This window comes from Aulonocara sp. 'chitande type north' Nkhata Bay, linkage group LG7, assembly GCF_057382095.1.
Source record: "Aulonocara sp. 'chitande type north' Nkhata Bay isolate Kocher_YH1m ecotype deep benthic linkage group LG7, A_spYH_male_GT1.1, whole genome shotgun sequence".
In the NCBI taxonomy this organism is placed as follows: Eukaryota; Metazoa; Chordata; class Actinopteri; order Cichliformes; family Cichlidae; genus Aulonocara; species Aulonocara sp. 'chitande type north' Nkhata Bay.
In genome coordinates, this window is record NC_141350.1 from 66,161,031 (window position 1) to 66,184,453 (window position 23,423).

Sequence of the window (23,423 nt, forward strand, 5' to 3'; positions counted from 1 at the left end):
ACCTGAGCTGCCGGCTGTGGAAAGCTCAACTCACAGCAAGGGTGCAAATGAACCAGATCACACACTGAGAGGCAGTGAGAGTCAAACAGCGTATTTCCTTGCAGATAGTTCAAACGAGGACATAAATGCAACGTGAACAAAAGCGGAGCATGAATAACCTCAGGCTGCCTTGAATGTGTGTTTGCCTTTTCAAGACCGACACCACAAACTCCTCTGTGTACCAGAGTTTTCTAGAGTCAAATGTGAGTTCATCTGTGCAACAGCTAAAGCTTAGTCTAAACTGAGTCGTGCAATGCAGCACTGATGAAAAGCACAGCAGCAAATCTACAATCGAATGGTTGAAAAATGAAAAAATCAAGATTCTGCAGTCGTTGCCTCAAGTTACTGAACCATAAAGTGTACTTAGGCTTTCACAGACTGCTTTTGCTTAGTTTTGGCTAAAAAAAAAATATTAAAATGGTTTAAGGTTGTAGTTACTTATTACCTGTTAGTGTAGCATTAGGAGCTTTAATAATTGCATTAAGGACATTAAAAGCCTGATTTGTGCACTTGTTCAGACGCCTTCCTCCCGTCTTTGGTGAAAAAAGGTGATTCTGAAAACCAGCAACCTCATTTCCTGTCTTGACTTTCCCCAGTTAAAGGTTAAATAAAGACTAAAATAAAAAAATAAAAAAAACCTGAACAGCAGTGGACTGACAGCATCTGACCTCACCGCCATGGGCTGAAAACACAGATCACTGCAGGCAGCCAAGGACAGGTGGAGGAGGAGGAGGATAACTGTATGGAGGCTGTAGACTAAGAGGAAGAAGATGAAAGGGAGGAACAGAAGATGGAGAGAGAAAGAGGCTGACGGCATTAAAAACAAATCTGTTGGCAGCCGGCAGATAAACGCTCCACTCACTTTACATCCACACGCTCTCTCTCTCATCTACTGTTTACCTCCCTCAGCCTTATCCTATCTCTGTTCACTAGTTTGCATCATCCTTTTGTCTTTCCTTCACACGTCTCCTCACTCGTGGCCCAATTTCCACATGATTTGTTTGTGTGGGGCAGCTCTGGTTGTGCTTCATGCATTGCAATTATGTACACTTATGCCTCTCAGGGGTTTGCCCTGTGCCAGAGTCTTTTTAGCTACAATTTCAGGATCAGAAAAGGAGGTTTAAAGACTAATTAAAAACTGTGATAGTTCCCAGTTTGTGCAGAGCTAAAGCCAGTCACTCCGTCCAAGGTGAAAAAGTACACCTGATCTGAAAAAAAGGACAACTTTAAGGCTAAAAAAAAGGACAGAAATGAATCCAACCTGCAGTTCCTCTAATGTCCACTTGAGACTGTCTACGAAAGTGAGTCAGTCCGTGTAGACTTCCATGTCCAACTTTATAGCAGACAGAGCCGTGTTTACAGACTGCGACAAAAATGGTTTTAATTTTTGTGGATATACTTTTTTTTAAACACATCCATTTTAATAACGTGAGGCTTGAAGGTTGATGTCCTAATGGAGGGTCACACAGGCGGCTGTAGCTGTTTACTGTCTGTTGGGCTTTGTTGCAGCTAGTTGGAGTCTCTTATCTGGATGTCTGGACTGTGTTGGTGCCTTTTGAGAAGTAATATGGCCTCCTGTAGATTTAGTTGTAATAACAGACCATCCAAAAAGCAGCTTTGATCTGCATCTATTTTACACGTATACAGTTTATACTAACCCAGCTGGCTAGAATGAGTACCTTAGCAGCTGTAGCCTTTTCTGACACTAGAAATCCAACACAGGGGCAGCCAAAAAATAAGTTTGCATTTTTCGTAATGGCCAGTAGGGGGTGATAGTTTTGGTTACAGAAAATGTTTCTGTGTTTTTGTGGCTGTGGAGGTAGAGTGGATCGTTTACCAATGGGAAGGTTTTATCCAGGAAAGTTTATAAGGACGATTTTCCAGGATTTGCTCATTTGCTAACAACCTGTCAATCACAAAATGTGCAATTTCACAGATCCGCCCCTCGCTTGTCACACCTGGTTTCAAAACACTAACCTGGCAACAGTAATAGCACTCAGCATGCGCCTTCATATTTAACAGACCAGGATTACAGTACTAGTCAAGTTCACATTCGCTGTGTACATCTTTCATATACAGTCTGTGGTCTTCCTGCCAAGACTGAGCACCTTGTTTTTATGCTTTACCCATGGATCAGATGTCATTTTGTACAAAACTGTCCAGCATTAGAATATTTGAGCCTTTCAGTCAGTTGAAGAACAAAATATGACCCGTGCTGCATTCTGTAAAGATCCCCCCACAATAATCAGAAGTAATGTATTCATTTGTTTAGCTTCCTGAAGATTTACTGAAGTTTTTCAATGTTAGTCCGCCCTGCCTCACTCTGTAGGAAGCTAGGCAGGATGCAAAGCTGTGTCAACACTGCTGCCCTGTAAATATTTATAGGCGTTTATCTGCTGGGCTGCGGATTATCAGCTTAGTGTGGTACAGTAGCCCCCCGACCAACACAAGCACAACACGTTCACCTGTTACCCTGATGTGTTGTGACTGCAGGGACAAACACAGCGGGACGTCTGAGTGTGTTTCTGTGAGCGTGCAGATCATACAAACCCACAAATCAAGGGTGCTGATAATGCCCTAAAACATCTGCTGTATGCCTGAACTTTGCTTTCACTGCACTGAACTGTTTGTGTGACACAAAATAAAAACCAAAATGCTGAACTTTATTAGGAGATAAAAATAAAGTCTCTTTGAGGAGATGTCAGGTCTGTCAGGCACCGTCAGCGACGCAGGCAGTAAAGTTTCTGTTTAACGACACGATGTTCCAGCCCTCTTTGCACGAGGGCTGCTTGATATTTTTAGCTTCTCTTTTACCTTCCCCATCAACTTCAAACTCTATTGAATTCTAATAAATTAAAACTATCAGGTTCCCTCTCAGGTGGTTTCCATAGACATGAGCATTAAACACAAGATTCACAAACACTATTTATGTACTTATACGTATGTATAAGTCATCACTTATATTACTTTTTAACCTTTATTTGCGTACTTATCGATGTAACAGTCAGTATAAAACTGAAGTTAATACAATAATACAGTATCCAGTTGTTAAGTGATGACATGTAATCCCTGGTTCATTAAAGCTGTTGTCATTTTAGTGAAGTGTTTTAATGCTTTGTATCTTGCTTTATTTAATCTGAAGCCCTGCCAAAAAATATTCAGTGATCAGTGCCGGCCTCTCTGGGTTTTTATTACCACTAGTTGTCTGCAGGACATCTTAAAGCTTAGTTTTTAAAACCTTATAATGTAACTACACCCCATTACCTCACAGATTACAAGACACCAAATATTTGAACGGGTCAGAAAAGAATCACTCTGAGGCTAACAAAGATATGAATGGGTACATGAAGCCAAGAACCAGGAATTTTAATATAGTGAGTAATCTCAACCATGCAGCAGTAGATTAATGACAGTGTATTATGACTAAGCTGATGGTGTGCATGGATCCTAACGTCAGTAACCATACTGTTGCTGTTGTTTAGTTTTTTGTCTTCATTTATGTCTGAAGTGATAGCAGAGCTGTTGGTTTTAATTTTTCAGAAACCCCTAATTCAGAACATGGTGTATCATCTTTAGGTGGAAACCAGTGAGATAACTTTATGTCCTGTTTTTCATGGATGCCTGGATGTTAAACTTGATGGTCACATCTGGTAGAGCAGCCACACTGATCACTTTATTAAGTATGAGAGAATTCAGACAGTTTTTAACTCTCAGTCATGCTGTAGAGTATTTTTGAGTTTGGGAACTGAAGAGTTTTGACCTGGAAACATCCAGGACCTGGAAGACATCAACTTAGGACTTGACTTAAGAGGCAGGTATGGACAAAAGTATTGGGTCACACCTCTTAGTCTTTGAATTCAAGTGTTTCCAGTCCATTTGCTACAGGTATATAAAATGAAGCACCTAGCCATTCATTCTGCCCTTAGAAACATTTGTGAAATATTTGGGTTGTTGTAAAGAGCTGGTGAATTGGAGGGTGGTGCTGTAATAGGATGCAACTGTTGCAACAGTTATTTCTCCTTCAGCTGTGAAAGTACGTAGGAACCACATCATCTCAGCCAGGAAACGTCAGACCACATAAAGTTGGGTTGCCGAGCACCAAAACACAGCAACAGTCACCTCCAGGTGCTTTTTTTCTTCTTGGGTTCTTGGGTGCATTTATTTTTCCCATTTTAATTTACAAAGCTATGAATGTGTATAAATTCGGCAGCAGTACACGCTCCTTGTGGTCATTGGATTCCGTAGCTTCATGCAGCTTTGCTTCAGTTTCACTACTTCTGTTCTGGCCATCATAGCAGATGTACATTTTCAGCATTGGTGTCAAGAAATGGCACCTCACTAACTGTTAAAAAGCAGCAACCATTATTCCCAACATACGCTGCCATCCTCTGACACGTTACAAACACTAAATGTGCTGATGTGTGTGGCCTTCAGTCATTCATGGCTTCCTAATTTGGCATGAAATCCTCAAAACTGGGAGAAAACAGGCTCTAGATGGAGTTAAATTCTGAACCTGAATATCTCTGCATGTTTGTAGGTGCACACAGCTTCTTTCCCCGGCCTTTAAAGTGTAAATGATTTTTTTTCCCATGTCACAGAAGAACCTTTTAAAATGTACTGAGCAGACATATTCGTGTGTGTGTGTGCGTATGCATTTCTATTTGTGTGACAGTGAAAGAGATGAAGTGTATTCATGTTCCCCCTGCAGTCATTGCCCCTCCAGCTGTAGATGGCTGCTGTGATAGGCAGCAGAGGTTGGCAGCGAGAGGAAAGGCTTCTCCTCATCCTCGCAGTCGCCTCCTCTATCGTTTCCTGCATCAAATTGGAGCTGTCAGTCAGCTCTCACCCGCAGCACAGCACACTCTATCAGACCGCAACAACCGCGGGAAAAAACACGGCATCAGCGAGTGGCGACATAACACCAAAAGGGAGAAGGTGCAGCGAGTGCTGAAAGGAGGGCATCTGGGATTATTTGATGAAATGAAATCAGTGCTGGTTATCCGCTTATAGAAGATAAATCACTCTGTCCTTTAGAAAGTTTCATCTCACCTCCAGCAGGTAACGCAGCCCGACAGAGGGAGCAGCTGCAACTGATTTAAGACCAAATTCACTTTCAGCTGACTTTCAACTGCAGCTACATACAAATGGCACAGCTTTCATTCTCAATTAATTTCCTTATAAATCAATTTGATACTTTCATTACAAGTAAGGAGAAAAACTAGGCTGTATGAAAACTTCCTTCAGGGGGAGGTTTTAAACACTTGTGTTATCCTGCTGTCTTAAAATACAGCTTTAAATTGAAGTTTTTCTTTATTTTCTACCATATATATCCTGGAATATGACAGATGTGTCTCATATTTTAAATAACAAGGCCAGCAAGTAAGTGTGAGCCAATCACTCTAAATGCTCATGGTCATTATATATGGTCATTACAGCTGCTGTCCTAACCTACGGTTTGCAAGAGGCAGCCAATCAGAAGGAAGTTAGGACCACAAGACGACCTACATATGTATGATTTTGAAGTCTGATTCATGCAAAGCTATGCTGGTAAAGTCCAAGAGTCCCCTTTGATAAATAGGTGTTGCATTACTATATATTTTACTTAATAGTTTCCAAGGTAACGGTTGTTAACACACACACCAAAATAAATAATGGCGTACCATCTAAAATAGTCACAGTTTTGAATTCCCAAATTTAGAAACTCATAAGCAAAACATTTTAGAAACAGAAGTGATTATGCTGTGTCATGAGAAAAGCGTTGGTTCTCTGGGTGATGCACAACAATTAGTTTGGACATTTGTGGGGAAAAAAGTATTTTTCCCAAACACCCTGTAAATGCTGGTTGGTATGTTCTGTATACTTCCTGTCAATTTAAGAGTGTTTTCACAGCTGCACCTGAACTCTGGTTTATTTTCCCTATTTGAGAAGGTATAAGAGGAATAGGAGGGTAACAAGACACAGCTGTGGACAGTCAAGACAGAGAAGGGAAAAGTAAAACTAAAAACGCGACACCGGAGCTAAATAACTACCTAAAGCAGGACGTAAGAAGCAAGAACAGGGAAATTCAGAATAAACTAGAAAGACTGAATAAACTCAGAAACTGTAATTAAGGACTAGTTGATAAAACTCAAAATGGACTCAAAAACTAGCATAAGAGCTAAACAGGCAACACTTTAATAAACAAGAACTTTCAAATCAAACTGGAAAAAGCTACAAGTTCTAATCTCATCAGCTGATTTGGATGCAAACGAAGACCAGCCATGAGGAATGCTTTGCATTAAATGAGTCTTACATGAATGTCAAGTTCGCATCAAGTTATCCAATAAGCTATATATCTCTGCTTGTTTTTACAAACATCAGTCTTACTGTTGAGCTTCATTGCTCCTGTTACAATCATCAATCATTAAAATAATAAAAAAGTAAAAAAAAGACAAAACAGAAAAGAAACTGGGCTTCCTGTACAGAATGGCAGCATCCCATCATTCTGATGTGTTGTATTTCACATACAGTTCAGAAAGAACTGCATAAGTGCATGCATGAAAAATAAACTATAAAATATATAACTTTTAGAACATGTTCCCGTCCAAATATTTACAGTTTAGCCTGTATGGATTTGTATTTTACAAACCGCTGGACAGCATCGCTTTTAACAAACAGGAGGAGAAGGTGTAGGTAATGTTTTTAGCAGGATATTACTTCAACTTTGGTTCTCCAAAAATCTAATTAATATCCTGCTAAAGCAGTGAGTTAAGCACGACGGGAACATTTTAAAATAAAATACAGTGTGAGTGTTTATGGTGACGAAAGAATATGGAACATTCCTTATTAATGGGGTTTTAATAGTTTGGAGTAATGATGCAGCTCTTTGGCATAAAGCAATGCAATGTACTCAAACAGTTTCACTTGGATGCATTCAGTGTTGGTTTGTCTCTGTGTGTGAGATTTATTTGAAAAGACTCTTAACCTTTAAATACTTTTTTATTCATGCAACCTACCCTAACCTCAGCCTTCTATACGCGTTTGCATCTGAAAGTATTAAAAGGAAATTTGGTTTTTAGTTGGGAATTAAACTCAAAGATCACAAAATCATTAAAGCATCATAAAAAAATCTATACAAATAATTTGAGGAGAAGTTATTGGTTCAGCTTCTCAATGCAGATTAATAGAGTACATTAGTGCCTCATAGTTTGGTTTCTCATATCAGGAATGAAGCATTCTTGCAAGAAGATGAACGAGAGGAGCTGAAGGACGACTCATGACCTGTCCACTTGAGCAGACTGCCCTGTTGTCTCTGCTCTTTAGTATTGAGGCCTGTAATTGGTTCACATCCACAGTGATGCTCTACAAGTTGTATGTCATCCCCATATTAAACCTCTTCCTCTATTAGTTTGATTGGCATATTCAACCTCTGAATGGAGGGAGCAGTGTGACGGTTATTTGAACTAAATCTTAACATCAGACCGTCTGCAAATATTTAGTCAGGAAATGTATTAAATCTACTTTCCATGCACCTATGTTGCATGTATTCCCTGTTTTCCTTATGTTTGCCTTTCATATTTGCAACAAATAGGTACACGGGCAGCTTTGTTGTAGACCACATGGCCACTGGTTTTCGAAGCCTCAACATTAACACTTTGGTCACCAACGTTTTGGGTTATTGGAGGCAGAAGTTATCAAATCTGGACAAAGGATGACTTTGTTGGTTACCGCAGTCTGTATCCATAAAGACACAGATAGCTGCTAATTAGGGCTAAATAACAGAATAAAATCTTGGACTTTGATTCACCAAAACTTGAGCACAGGCTTCCTCATGTGAGTGCATGGGCATATATCAAGGAGAGACCACATCAGGTACTCTACAGATGCACGGTGCACAGTAGTAGAGTCATATCTTCTCGTAGAGTCAGCTGTGCAGAGGGACATTTTTTAGAGCACTGAGGTGTTCACACAAATGCTTTGAGAGAGGTGTAAAAGAGGCCAGCTGTCTACCTGGATGACCACCAATGAGCAAAGATGGAGGTATATAACGTGAACGTCAGCCACCTTATAATGCAAACCCTTCTGAGACACCTGTGTGACCTCAAACACTCGCACGATGGTAGGCTGGGGCACCGACTCCAAAATGATTCTCCTATTTGTTCTGATGAGTTTTTGGTTTGTCTTTGATTTTGGTCGTCAGATATTTAAATTAACCTTGAGACTTTTTTTCTGCAGATCATAACAGAAATCTCTCGGTCACTCAGACATCTTACTGACGCAATACTGAAGCATCAAATGTGGATTAATCCACCACTTAAATTCACTGATTCCTCCAGATTAAGAAAAATAGCTGCATTAGGAAATTATTGACTGTTGTTTTTAAATGAAGGTATATATTTTACAAGTTCATTCTAAAGATTTGTGTTTGGAGTTGCAAGCCAGAAACATTGCAGGGAAAGTTCAGAGAAATAAAAGCCTTTAAAAAATAAAAAGATTATTCTTTGTTTCCTCTCCGCTTTCTGCTTTTAAAACTTTAATAACAAAGATTTTTGTGTATAAAAATGACTTCAAACAAGCTGCTCTTCATAAAGATGAACTCTGCTCACAACATAAATTTGCCTTCATTTCATTGTAACAATAAAGTAGCCGAGATGGAAACGAGCAGCATGACGCTACCGCCTCAGGCACTGGTGCATCATGGGACTCTGTCTGCGAGGGTGTGAGTATTTAAAGCTTGCATGTGTGTGTGTTTATTTTCAGTGCGTTTGACTATCAGCGAGTTCCCTCTTCGGTCCCTGCGGATCCCAGTCCTGTAAAACAGCCCCGCCCTTCGTCTTCGTCATCTTCCTCCTCTTCATTGTCCAAAGCGGCTCTGAGAATGAGGAGCAGCAGGCCGTCCAGAAGGAGCAACAACACACACACCTCCGCCTCCAGCAGCAAATGTAAGAGGATGCTGTGCTGATAGAAAAATGACTTTGAACTTTTAAAGTTTAAACAATTTCAGATACAAAATTACAAGGTTTATATTTCTGGTATTATTTATATTATAGGTCAGTTATAGGGTGATGTAGCCGTGGATATTAGCTCTAAGTAAATGGCATTAAAGTGCAAAACTTAACTCCAAATAATTGAACAATACTGGCAGTGGACATGCTTAATTTTCTATATTTAAAGTGGTAACATTTCACTATTTTGATATTTATGCACATTCTCATATCCTGCAAAAACAAAGAAAATTAGTTTTGTCTCCACCAGCTTGGAAGTGGTGAAGATGTGTGTTTAACCTCTATGTTTGTGTTTAGCAACATAAAAACCCAGTTTTTCATTTGTTTGGAGCCTTGGGCGGCCGTGCATCGCTTCCTCTTCACCAGCTATTTTCAAACTCTGTTGAAGGCCCATTTTTCCGGCCTGCACATGTGTAGTTGAGTGGCAGTGATCACAGTGATCTTTCACCTTGGATTTCATTCAGCTTAAATTCAGAAAGGAAAGATGGTTAATAGGACAGGTGCTGAGAAAAGGCTCCAGTCACACACCTACTGCCAACTGCCTGGCAACCATCAGTCGCTAGGGGAAAATGAGTATTCCCTGATCAGCGAGTGGTTGCAGGAGGCTGTTTGCTGGTAGTGAAAGAGTGAATTCAATTTTATTTATATATCATCAAATCACAACAACAGTGCCCTCAAGGTGCTTTTTCCTGTAAGGTAAAGACCCGAGAATAATATAGTGAAAACCCAAACAATCAACCCCCTTGCCCACCATGTTCAGATACAGAAACTTATAATCAGCATGTTTGACCATGTTTGACCAATTACTATGATCCTATGATTCCTTTTCCTCTTTTTTGTGTAAAAACGTGGTCTTTTCGATGTATCATTTAGACACTCCTGAAATAATCACATGGCGCTCATATCTATAAGTGCAGAGTCCTTCATAATGCACTTAAACAGGTGCTGCACTTTCAGAGAGTGAGCTCAGTAGGCTCGTCATGGCAGTTTCTGTTAACCAAAGACAGAAAGTCTCCATCAAACATGTGGATTTTTGAAATCACTTAATAAGCGTGTTTGTTTACAAGGCAAAATAAATAAAGTAAAATAATACTGTGCTTAGCACTTGCCTGTTAACTGTACATATGCGTTCTTTTACCTTCACAGTGCCTAGTTGTCACAAACTGTTCCGAGTCTTCTTCTCTCGCTTTTCCAGTAAACTGTTTTTCATGTCCCAGAGAGACGTGCACTTTATCCATCCACTGAGAGCTACATGACCGTTAAACCTAATGAAAACATCAGCAAACATTAAATCCAGAGTCGTGGCTGTAACTCTGCCGAGGGTAAAGGACGAAGGGAAATACTGTGGAACGAGAAGTTCAGGAAGTTCAGCTGTTAAAAGGCTTTTATCGAAAAAGGGCAGAGACACCAACTCCCCGCTACTGTCAGAGGACGATACGCAGGGGTGTTTAACGCCACATCCCTCACCAATTAACGGCTTTTAAATTTCAGACCCACACATGAGCCTCGGCCTTGATGTTCACATTTGTACACAGTTGTGATGTTCAGCCTGTTTCCCCCCCCCCCCCCCCCCCCCCCCCCTCCCTTTAAATCTGCAGCTCCTGTGGAAACCTGCTGCACTCTGAGGATATTTCCTCTCCAAAACCCTGTTTCATGTTATCTCCCGCCTGTGTGACAGCTCATCTCGGTGGTAAGGCCCCAGGGTGCTGGAGAGAAGGCGGGTGAGGGGGGGTGCTCCAGATGGTCTCTTCATTAAAAGCTTCTGTACCGCAGGGCTCTCCTCTCCTGCTATAACCCAGCCGAGCCTATCAGCTCTCACAATTAGACCGAGTTAATAGTGCATGGAAAATAAGAATTGTTTATACTAGTTTATTACAAGCCTTAATAGTTTTTACTGCGCCCCATCACAAGGAAATTAGATTGCCTTTGCAAGCTTCAGAGGTCGAAAAGCTTTCAGGATTGAAGTAGTTTTCAGGGTCATTTGGAGAGCTGTGTGCAGCAGAGTCAGTCCATTACGGAGCACAGCGAGGGCGAGGGCTCATGCAGCTGAAGAAGGCGGCAGCGCAGCGCTAAGAGTAACTGATGGTGCAGGAGCGCGGCCTTGACGACTGCACGGGTCACTGAATGACACTCGAATCTGCATGGAGCTGTAAAATCCTACTGCGGTCAGCGCTGACTTGAGTTTGCATCGGCCCACTTATGAACAGAAAATGACCCTGAAACACATCAGCGCAGCAAAGACAGAAGAAGAAAAAAGGACTGCTCAGAGTTGTTTTACATTACATGTTGGTTTCTGTTGTCATTTGTGGGCTCAGACCATCTACCAGTTGTTGATTCTCTCTGTGGGAATGTGGATTACAGAGGTTCATTAAAACTGTTGCTGATGAGATTTGAGATTTTCTTCCACACCCAGCTGCAAAGAAACATTTCTTTATGTCGCTGGATTTATGCACGCTGATATTGAAACAGACAAATCACTGCTGTCTAAAATGTTTTTGTCTGCTGCAGATTTGTCTAGACTGGCACTAAGATGCCCCAAACATGGCAAGACAAAGGGGTGTACCATCTATTTTTCTTTAATTTCCCTTTTTACACCCTTCTCTAAGCCCTCGCTGTACTTTGTGTGTGTCAGCGCTAGGATATCAAATAATTTAAATTAAACCCATGTTTTTAATAGGGGTGCAACGATACACAAAATTCACGGTTCGGTTCGATACTTTGGTGTCACGGTTCGATATTTTTTCGATACAAAAAAAATGTTCATGCATTTTTAATTTGTCATTTATTAAAATTATAAATATATATTTTAACTCAAAAGTACAGTTTTTAAATTTAACCCTAACCCTTGTGCGCGTTTTTTATTTTGACAGCGAATGCGCACCTGCGGACCACTTATGTGCAGCCCTGGTTATATAGCTCGTCATATTGCAGCCACAGAAATTCTTTTGTCCATGAAACCATAAAGCTGCACTTTCTTTTTGCCTTATAGTCTGATTTGTCATAACTTTTCCGTTTTGTGGTAAGCTTTTCTTTGGCTGTCACTTTTTCACCCTGACCTGTCTTATTTGGCTCAGCAGAACTAAAATATATATCCTGCTGCTTTTACACGCGCACTCACATAATGCTCAGCGATTCTCTGCGCGATCAACCTCTCACATGTTTAAGCTGCGGGAGATTTCACTTGTCATGTTTGCGTAGTAAGCTAACGATTAATAAGACAATGTCAGAGGAATTGGTGCACAAATTATCATCACTCACAGATCAGTGCTGTCGCTCTCTATACACAGTTCGCACGATTGCAAAGTGAAAGCAAAAAACAAGCGCAAATTCAAACGCGATTTCAATATGTCACATATTGACAGTGGCTCACCGATGCCAATGACATAATTACCCAGCTACATTTCCGAAAGAATGCAAAAGCATTGACATATATTTTTCCTTCCTACGATAGGCCGACGGGCAGGGCAGAGATAGATTTTGGTAGCCCGACTGGAAAAACGCTAGCCCCGGGACGTCGGGCTAGCGATATTGCGAGCCCTGTATCTGATTGAGGAATCACTCATCTTTGGAAAAGAGAGTTTATTACAGAGAAATGGCTCTTTCCAAAATAAAAGCTATACTATACGCTTCTTCTGGGCTATATTCTCAGCAGCATATTAAACATATCAGGTCCCCATAAGGAGAATCATGTGCTAACAGCTGTCTAAATGACTCGGCTAAAGTTAGTAGCATGCTTGTTGTTTTTGTCTTTGTACTAGGATGATGTCGGCGTAAATGTGCAGTCATATTCGTTGTGTTCCCACTAGTGCTTTCAGGTTAATCTCGTTGAAATGACCTTAACGCCACAACACGGCAAATCTCCGTTAACGAGCTACCCCTGATTGCCCTGTGCATGGGACTAGACGGCCAACACGTTAACAAGCTAACTGCGCTAACACACTAGCTCCCACCAATGTAATTGAGCATTGCGTGGCACATCCAACATACTGTTTTACTTTAGTCCATGACTCACTTACCTTCAGGGTCATACGTCACATGAAAACCAAAATAATTCCAAACGCCAGATCTGAATGAGGGTGGGGGAGGTTCAATTTGCCATGTTGCAAGGAGAGCTTAACTTCTGTCTCGCTAGCTTGCCCTGCGCTCTTCCTTCTGACTATGCTGTCTGTGTGGAGCGCTCAGTGGATCTGCGCTCGACAGTGCAGCCTAGGCGGAGTAGTCGAACGCAGATTCACTGAGCGCTCAACACAGACAGCATCGTCAGAAGGAAAGTTGATAAAATAAATTACAAATGTTGTATTGTTCGATACATATGCGTACCGAACCGAAAGCACTGTATCGAACGGTTCAATATCGATACGAGTATCGTTGCACCCCTAGTTTTTAATAACTAGTGTCACTGTCCACGTGTTATGTCTTATCTGTACACCACATAAATTTCAAATGCAGGTTTGACATTAAACTGCAGGTCCAGGATTCAAACCCAGATTTAGCTTTATGTTCTAAACAACTGCACATTTGTTGCTTATAGGTTTTTACATGCATTCATTTGCATACTAAAAAGCTGTGTGTATTCTATGTTATGCACCCTCCTCTTGTGTTTGCTTCCTCATTTCCTTTTTCCTCTCTCACAGATCTCTCACAGTGTAACAGAGTAATTGATAAACTGTTCTGCCTCTATTTAAAGGAGGCTGAGAAAAGGGTCTCTTTCCCTCTCCCAGACCAAGCAGCTCTTCGGCTTCCTCAGATCAATCCCTGCCTCTTTGTGGGGATTTACTTCCTTTGCTTTTGACATGAATGTTCTGGTTGTCTGTTTTTCACAGCTTTATTTGCTTGTTTAATGTTCTTACCCCATTAGCTTAGGGAGGGAAGTTCTGGGTTCTACATTTCACATGGTGGTTGGTGCAGACAACTTCTACGTTTAGGTCATTCTGCTTCCTGTTGAACTACAGGAACCTTGTTAGTAAACCAAATCTCAAGTGCGGTCACTGAGGCAGCTTGAGCCTTCATCTTCTCAACACTTGACAACATGTAAATAAAGCCATGCATTAGCCGGTCACATTCACATAACTTTATCCGTTGATTTTAACATAGAATACTTTTTAACCTGAGTAGTCGTTATAGCCTCATGCGTCAGTCTTTATTTTATTTTATGCATCATGAGCCAGATTAATCCCCCTCTCTTTCTTACATCTCTCCCTGTCTCTGCAGTGAGAATGGCAGAGCTTCTTTCCATCAAAAGGGAGCTGACAGTGATCAAGGTTCAGATCGATGGCCTGCTGGACTGCGTAGACAAGATGGACAGACAGAGGAAGGATGGCTCAGGTAGAGACAAAGAACTGTGCTGAAAATAATAATAATAAAATTTAATCCTAACGCCTTAATTGCAATTATTTTCAAAATTAGAGCTGCTGTATTTAGTCTGTGTGTGAAGCAATATTTCTGTGTGGAGTTTGTTTACACAGCCCGTGTTTGCATGGGTTCTGTCTAGATACTCCAACTGCCACTCACAATCCAAAGACATCAGTTAGTGGGGTTAGGTTAACTGGTGATTCTATATTGCACATAAGTGTGAATGCCAGATTGGTGACCTAAGCCTAAGATAGGCTCCAGCCCCTCTGTGACCCTGATAAAGATAAGGAGAAGAGAATGGATGGATAATTAGCTTCACCCCAAACCTTCCCTTACTTCCATGTCTTCCGCATGAGTCATCTGCTACTGAAGACCTTGACTTTTCACTTGACTGCTACACGTATTGCTTCCATTTTGAAATGCATCAACTGACCCCCAGACCGCACATCATAGATAAAATTTGTCAAGGTGCTGTAGTGGTAAGATCTATCCATCTATTTTCTTTAATCCCCCCATGGTGCTGGAACTTATCCCAGCTCCCACAGGGCAAGAAGCGGGGTACACCCTGGACAGAGACACAGACAGCCATTCACACCCACATTCATATGGTCGATTTAGAATCACCTGTTAGCCTAGCACTACTAAGTGCATGTCTTTGGTCTGCGGGAGGAAGCTGGAGAGAACCCCCACAGACACAGGGAGAACATGCAAGCTCCACACAGAAAGGCCCTGGCTGCACAGTGGATTCAAGTCCAGGTCCCCTGGAGCTTCCCTGGAGGACTGATTTACAGTAACTATAGACTGTATATAAGTAGCAGTCAGGTGTTTCCAATCAAATGTACTTGATTAACTAAACATCAGTAAGTGTGAACACGTCTTTGGCAGTTTGCTGGTCTGCAGCATTCAGGTGTTGATGTAATGTCACAATCTTCCCAGGACTGGATGTCCCAGAAAATTCACCCCAAGGTCAGACTTGACTTCAAGAAGTCAGGCTGGCTTCTTCTGCCTGTTTGAAATCAATGAAATCAATCTCCTAAGCCCATGACAGTCTAGTTGTTGTCTTTGGTGCTTTGCCAGAATATGAAAAGGCCTGTTAGCAGGAATGTAAAACCAGGCTTTGAAATATATTCAGGACTACATTTCTGTTTACAAACGAATGAGAAACATCTAACGTATTCAGTCTCGGTCATTACTTTAGAGGTGTTTGACACTGACACGCATCCCGTTTTTATTAAATGCCTATATCAACCTCAAACATCAGACTGATCCAGGTCTAATCCTTCCTGAACTCTAAATTTGAGTTTATTACGGCAAATGATCCGTCGGAGCGTTCGGTGATGCAGAGAGAGTCGCTGTGTTTACCATCAGATGTGAGCCGGCTATCATACTGCATCTGTGAGTAATGGTTCAATGACAAAACTGCCACCAGTGGAGCGTGGATTATGACAGTGAGGTAAACAGCGATAAACACGGTCCTCATAACCTTTCATAAGCTCCCCTTCAGCGCTCAGGAGTTATCGTGTCGTCCCTGTGCATGTGTGTGTGTTTGGGTTTTATCTCCTCGGGTTGATAAATAGATGAGGAAATTATCCGATGTGACACGTTGACGGTCTTCAGTTTTTTGCGATTATTTCCTAGAAATGTGTTCCAACACTCAAATGAGAACTTCTCTCGCACACATGCAGCGAGTCGTCGAAGAGGGAGGTAATACTGCGGGTATTCGAGTTATGAGGGTTCAAATTCACTACAAAACTGACATTTTTAGAGGTTTGCATTAGATCTGAAAATGTTTCAAATAAAAATTTAAATTACAATATTTTGTTGTGACATGACTTGTGATTTTGCTTTAATGAGACCTAAAATCATCCATAACCACGTCTCGACACTGTTGGACGTCCACTTATTTATCGACAGAGAACTGTCACAGTGACTACTCTCTGTATAATGAGGAGAAATTAAAGGCTTAAAGAAAAAAATTGTTAGAAAAGGACTGTATTTAAAAGATGGATGTAGCCACGGCAACACCCCATTTGGTTTCTGGACTTTGAAGTATCAGTGTTAGCATTTTGACATCCTCCACCAAAAGCGATCGTATGAAATCAGGGATGCTATTGAAACGTGTTCTGTGATGTGACAAATCTGATGGACGAATCTGGGTTAGGTGAATGGAGAACATTACCTGAAAGACTGTGCCAACTATAACGTTTGGTGGAGGAGAGATAACGCTGCGGGGTGTTCTTCTGGAGTTGACCTGGGTCTCTTAGTTTCAGTGAAAGGAAAACGTAATGCCTCCACTTACCGAAACTTTTTGGACAATTCTGTGCTTCTGTGTGTGAACAATTTGGGGATGGACCACCTTTGACTCTGCCCCAGTGCAAAACAGAGGCTCATAAAGACACACCTATAGGATCAACTCGAAAATCAGTGTTTGTCTTTTCAAATGTTCTTCTAAATGGGCAGAAGTCCCCACACGCACTTCAAAGTCTTCTCAAAGGAGTGTTGTAGCTGCAAAGGGGAACCAACTCCATATTAATACCCAAGAATAGATGTAGCATTTAGGTGGCATGATATTGTGTGTGTGTGTGTGTGTGTGTGTGTGTGTGTGTGTGTGTGTGTGTGTGTGTGTGTGTGTGTGTGTGTGTGTGTGTGTGTGTGTAAGAGTGTCCTGAGAGCAGGGAGCCCAGTGTGTCGGATTCCTCTCGCCGAGGTTCAGTCAGCAGTCTGGAGCGAGAGAGTCCGGAGCCAGGGGAGGCCAGTGAGGACGAGCCGCTGCACTACCAGCACTACTACCCCTACAGCTACACCCACAGGGTAAATATACGCCCCTGCTTCCCCATAGCTACACCCATGCTACCATTGACTTACAGAATCAATATCAATCAATTTCACATACAGCCAAATTTTAGCTTTGCCTCCCGATCTTCAAATAGCTCCCAGCTTTCAGACACAGTCTCATGCTGAATAAATAGGAGTTTGTTTTCTTCTTTTAATGATATTAAACAGCTGTGGCATCACACAGCAGCAGGAAGCAGTTAACGCAGGTGTTACGGCAGCAGGGACTCCATCAGTTACTTTCCTGACGTTTCACTGTGGTCTCACAAAACCAGCTTGAACGGGTTTCAGTACAACAGCTGATGTGCTGTGCTTACACACAGCGATTATTCTTCAGTGCGCTAATATTTGCAGTAATGGTGTGACATTGCATTCACTGAACTCATCTAATTGCCTAAGTAAATGAAAATAAGACAGCAGATGGTAAGCCTAATAAAAAGTAATTACAGTAATACATTTGCTCAGTGGTTCTCCAACTTTTTTATTTATTTTTTTTATTCCTTTTTCTTCTGCCTGTAGTCTTCTGGGGAATGTTCCCTTGTCACAAATTCCAAATTAAACCCTTTCCCATGGCACAACAGTACTGGATAAACATATATTACTCACTCTATATACCACCACTCCTACTGTTGCCACTACTGCAGAGCAAATATGGAGTATATGGAGCATAGTTTCAGTACAGACAGTTCACAAAATAAAGCTCAGCCATAATCCTGGCAGATGGAACAATCTCCTACAGACCTGTTGACATTCATTGATTTATAGTGACTTGTTTAGAAAGTCTCAATCCAATCTGCAAGCCTCTTTGCAACCGACCTCCAGATACTCCATTCATGCACTTCCTAACTTAATCATTTATGGAGCTGTTGTTATGGCTGCCCTCTCTATTCTGTGCTGAGGTCTTGCTGCTCCCCTCAGAGATATACCACCACTATAAATGTCTGCCACTGGTAGCGTCTTTTGTCAATAGCGGTCCTGACAATTAATATATAGGCTCCTCCATGGAATACGTATCACTATTACTCACCCATTCTACTACACAGGATAAATATACCTTCACAGGGTAAACACACAGTATGTTTTTCCCTTTCAGTTACTTTATAGGATGAATTTAGCTACCCATAGTGTAATTTTACATGCCTGCTACCATCACTGCTAGTACAGATGTTTTACTACTACCCAAACAAGTTAAAGCCTTTTAATACTCAATCACTATCCCACAGAATGCATAAGTATCCCTATTACACACTAAGCTAGTCAAACAAGACGATGTACCTCCCACAGGGTAACCTCAACAACCTCTGGGGTGGCCAGCTCTGCAATAGCAGCTAATGCAATGCTGCCCTCTTGTGGAGAATTGGCTAACTCTGACTCAGGTGCATTAACAAAACTGTCAAAACTCTCAGAATTATTTTTCAGTGTTTCACTAGTTATTATGGAGATTATTTTAATAATCAGTCAAACATTTCTTTTGCCAAACAGAAAGTAAGAAGTAAAAAATAATGTCCGCCACGATTTCCATATATCCAGTTAGAGTTTGAAAAAACAAACAGTTCATCTGTCCCAGTCCATCCTTTCACCTGTCTTCCTAAATCTCTCAGTCATATAGACTTACCAGCAGTAAATCTGTGACTCACCCACACTGCAGAGACACCATCTGTATAATTCCTGGTGGAAGATGTGTTTACCAGTCGCCTCGCAGGTCTTTTGATTCAGGATCTCACCGGAGTGGAGCAGATCGGCCGAGCGGAGGAGCGATGCTTTCAGTGTTTCTGTTTCTTTACAGGGAAACATAATGACATAGAATTAGCCTGCAGGCTTCCTATACCTGCCTGACAGAGCAAAGCTGCCTCATTAATCTGAGAGGAGGCAGAGAACAGACCGGCCCTTAATCTGTCGCATTGTTCCTCTGACAGGAAGAAGCCGAGTGTACATGAATAAAAGAGTGTTTTAGCAGGCTAATTACCATTTACCTCTTTGTGTGTGTGTGTGTGTGTGTGTGTGTGTGTGTGTGTGTGTGTGTGTGTGTGTGTGTGTGTGTAACACAATGTGTTATTATGAACAGGAAATGAGCATTTACGTGGACTGCGAGGATAAAGGACTTCCGGCTGCACTGAACATGAGGCGATGTGCAAATAGAGGCTAAAGCAGTGTTTTAATTAACCCACTGTCCTGTTAAGAGTAACTTTCTCTTTCTGTTTTCAGATAAAGCAGTCTGATCAGGAGGAGGACCTGTGATGCTGCAGTTCAGGTATGAAGGTGGCAAGCTGCCTGGCCTTATACGTTCCTTTGAAATGAACCTGCTTTGCTTTTCTTTGTTTTCTTTCATGTCTGTCTATCTAATGTTGGATGCTCAAATTAAACACAAACTGAAAATTGGGTTTGGGTTTGGAGGGCGTTGTGCTTTAATTTATGGCTGTAGACATAACTGAGCTTTCTGTGCATTTTTGAGCATCTTCATTGAAATTATTTGGGAAATAATATTAACTGTGAAGGATTACACCCTTACAGTTTATGAATACAGCTTGTTAACCACTTCAGCAGGGGTGCTCACACTTTTTCCGCATGTGAGCTACTTATAAAATGACCAAGTCAAAATGATCTACCCACTACAAAAATCCAAAACATATACTTATTTATAAATATATTGAGGATTCTTTATATCTACAATGTATATACATGCATAACCGCAATATCCAATATTTCACAACACAATTAACTATGTAAATTTTTTGTCATTACCTGAGTTTACTCTGATGACTTGCACTGAATTGAATCAGCCAGGGATGCATAGTCCGGACAGTAGCTGCTGACGGCCAGGTTTAAGAGAAAAAACCGAGAGCTAAAAATTGGAGTTAACTCGCTGACTAGCTTGTCAGTTTTACTACACTTCGCGCCGCTGTTTGCGCATGCGCAGCGACCTAAGCGTCAGAAAAAATCTGCTGTCATCTGACTGGCTTCCCTGTATCAATCAAGTGACGGGATGGATGATAGGCTGGCATCTATTTTTTTTTTTAATGCCATGCGATCTACCAATACTACCTTTGCGATCGACTGGTCGATCGCGATCGACGTATTGAGCACCCCTGCACTTCAGGCTCAATAATGCTAATGCACTCAGTCCAAAAGTAATGTGTTCTGTAACAGCTGTCTTTTTATTAAGCAGGGCCAAACTTTCAAATAAAGGATCCAGCATTTGTACAAGTATTCCTCATGAGACTTCGTTTTGGACATTTGTTCCTATTCTTAGAGCTGCATCATGTCAAAGATAGAGGTTATCCATAATATTGGTCATCTCAGGCGCACAGCTCTAGCTGTGAGCACAGAAGCCCCGCCTACATACAGTTTAAACCTTCTGTTTCCAAGGAGCAGCCAATCTGAAGGAAGATGGGTTAAAAAAAAAAAAAAAAATCCTGCAGAGCTACTCTAATAGAGTCCATTAATAAAAATGTGCAAACCTACACTTTAATGTTAGGTCAATAAAGAATAAGTGCCATGTGTACATGTGCATATAAACATACAGATGTTTGCACTCACTGTGCATTAAGCCATGTTTCTAGAAGTTTTTATCAAGATTTGTTCACTGGCTTAGGAGGAGATAGGGGACGTACAAATATAAATACACTACGACCTTTATAGCATGAGATGGAGATGGAAATGAACAGAATATGTCCTCTTTAATAGGTTTTGGATAAAAATGGAGCTCAGAAGGAAGAGCAGTATGATGTAATAATAATATGATATGACATAACTTTAAATATTCTTTTATTGTAGAATCATTTAAACTATTTCCAGATCTGTCCTCTACCGTAACGTAGCACTTACTTTGCTGTGGAAGACTTCAACTAGCTCTTACATCAGTTGATTTTTGCAGTTAACGTGTGTTTGCTCTTTGTTTTTGCTAAAGCAACAAAGAATGCAAAAAACGGACTGTTTCCTGTGTGTTTCTGAGTCTTTGTAAGTTTATCCAACTAAAGCCAATGACTGTTTGGTGGTAAAACACATGGAAACACATTCGGCAGTGGTCAGCAGTAATTGGAAGTTGGACATTTGCGCATTAAGTATCCAGCCCTATAATGAAGATAGATCTGCTTTCTCTTTCCTTTACTGCCCAATACCTACAGCACATAGTTAATGGACTATAAAAGATTATTGTAGACACGGTAATCTCACCCATCAGTTTGACAAATCTTATTTGTAAAGCCTCATGCTGACTTTTCTCACCATCTTAATTTTTCGAAACAAGACGGTGATGAGTGGAGCTGAGACATTGAGGGACAGTTAACACTCAAAAAATAGCAACAAGAATAATAATAGTGGCCAAAATTAACATCATATTGTTTTTAGTAAGACTTCAAATCAAATATTACGACTGTAAACTCAACAGCAAAGTGTTTCACCAAGGTACAAATCCTGGGAACAGATCACACTTTTTCCTTGTACTTCTATGGAACAGCCATATTTTTGCAGCAAGAGGAGTCGCCCCCTGCTGGTCATTTAGATTTAAGTCACTTCATGATTAGTCATTTTGGTGGATAAGAAGGACACATAAACCTTATTGTAGTTTAAACCAAATCTTTAAAATCATCAGGCTCCACTGATATTGACCTTAAAGTGTATTTCATGCCAACTTATGAGTTTTTTTGCATGTTTTACTCTCTCTTTGTGTCCTTTGTGTCCATGTTCACTTCCTTCCAGAAGCAGACGCTCAGATCTGTAACAGCTGGGATGGACGAAGCTTCAAGACGACGCTGGCAACACGACCTGCATTTGGACTGACTCTCCTCCACCCCTGATTTTTGATTTTTTTCACATATCTTTGACATTTTTATTATGTTGCTATGGTGGCCCTGAAAGGCCAAACGAACTGCAACTTAAGAAAACACCAGCAATAAGAAAAACGCTGCAAAAGCAAACAAAACAAAACGGAAACAGGAAAAACAAAATATAAATAGGGAAAAGGAAACAGAAATAGGAAAAAAGCCAAGGGAAGTTTCTGGGGAGACAATAACCTAACGCAGTGGTTCCCAAACTTTTTTTTGCTGGATTTTTAGGCTAATAGTTAGGCTAACACACTTATCTCTCATCTTTTCTTTTGTCACAAAACCGATAGATCCTCAACTTCTTTTAAGTGTCTCCCAGTGCAATCTTAGCATATTTTGGTTCCTGCAACGGGTTATTGTCTCCCCAGAAACACTTCCCTTGTGCTTTTGGAAATCTGTTTTTTCCTATTTCCGTTGTGTCTTGTGTGCTTTTGCAGCGTTTTTTGCTAATTGATGGTTGTTTTCTTAAGTTGCAATCCGTTTGACCTCTCGGGGCCACCGTATGTTGCACTGCCGTCACCTATGTTTTCCATTCCAGTGATCCACATTCACATGTTGACACATTAGACAATATCTGAACATCATAGAAAAGTTTAATAAAACATACTGATGGTTCTGCAGCTAAATACCTCCTCACAGCAGATTATTTTATTTTGGCCTCTGGGCCAACACCTCTGCACCGCCAGAAAACACTGCATTAGTGGGCTACACAGGCAAGAGCAGACTCATGAGCCTGTTGGATTATTTCCTTAACGTTTGAGTCTGTTTCATCACCCTAACCTTGCTTCTCATGTCAGACTCATCACTGTTATTAAAGTCTGTGTGGGACCAGCTGGCGGCTCCTTATCGCACAGTTTATTTTCATCAGGCCTGTTTTCATTATGTGTAACCAGCTGTGTGACCACATAATGCTTCTGCGGTACAGGCTCAGTGAGCACGGCTTTATGACTTTCTGGGTAAATTTCACTGTTCAGTCCACTCAGGAAATCACTTATAAAGTTATATATAGGCCCAGACAATTTCCTGAAATGAGCATTAGCTCATTAGCTCCATGTAGTAGATACGAATAGGGAAATGTACTTTTTCTATGATCATGAGTGATAGTTGGTTTCATGTGCTTGTTTCAGTTTAGCTTGGGTTAACTGACAAATAAACTGACAAACAGTTTGAGTTCAGTTTATTTCATGGATTAGTTTGGCAGGTGTGGGTAACAATATCCTTCACGTGAACTAAAACTGTTGGGTTCATGTTTGCTAAGATATCTAGCTGAATGAAAAAGTTAAGTTTAACTTACAGTCCTGGTAAAAAGAAAGCACAGCATCATTCCACAGCGAGAAAGTGGAAAACATTCAAGACAGCTGCCAGACTTCTCAGGAGGAAATATTCCAGCAAA

The 23,423-nt window shown here is 41.0% G+C and overlaps 1 protein-coding gene across 1 annotated transcript in view; it reads left to right on the top strand.

Moving 5' to 3' along the window:
* LOC147326706 (RNA-binding protein Raly-like) overlaps nt 1–22,863 on the top strand; it is an 82,937-nt gene extending 60,074 nt beyond the window's left edge. The window contains exons 5-9 of the mRNA XM_086302038.1: nt 8,779–8,960; nt 14,235–14,348; nt 17,035–17,186; nt 19,413–19,458; nt 21,906–22,863. Of these exons, the coding sequence (XP_086158164.1) occupies nt 8,779–8,960; nt 14,235–14,348; nt 17,035–17,186; nt 19,413–19,445 (481 nt within the window). The 3' untranslated portion in view covers nt 19,446–19,458; nt 21,906–22,863. The remainder of the gene's footprint in view (nt 1–8,778; nt 8,961–14,234; nt 14,349–17,034; nt 17,187–19,412; nt 19,459–21,905) is intronic.
* The last annotated feature ends 560 nt before the right edge of the window (nt 22,864–23,423 follow it).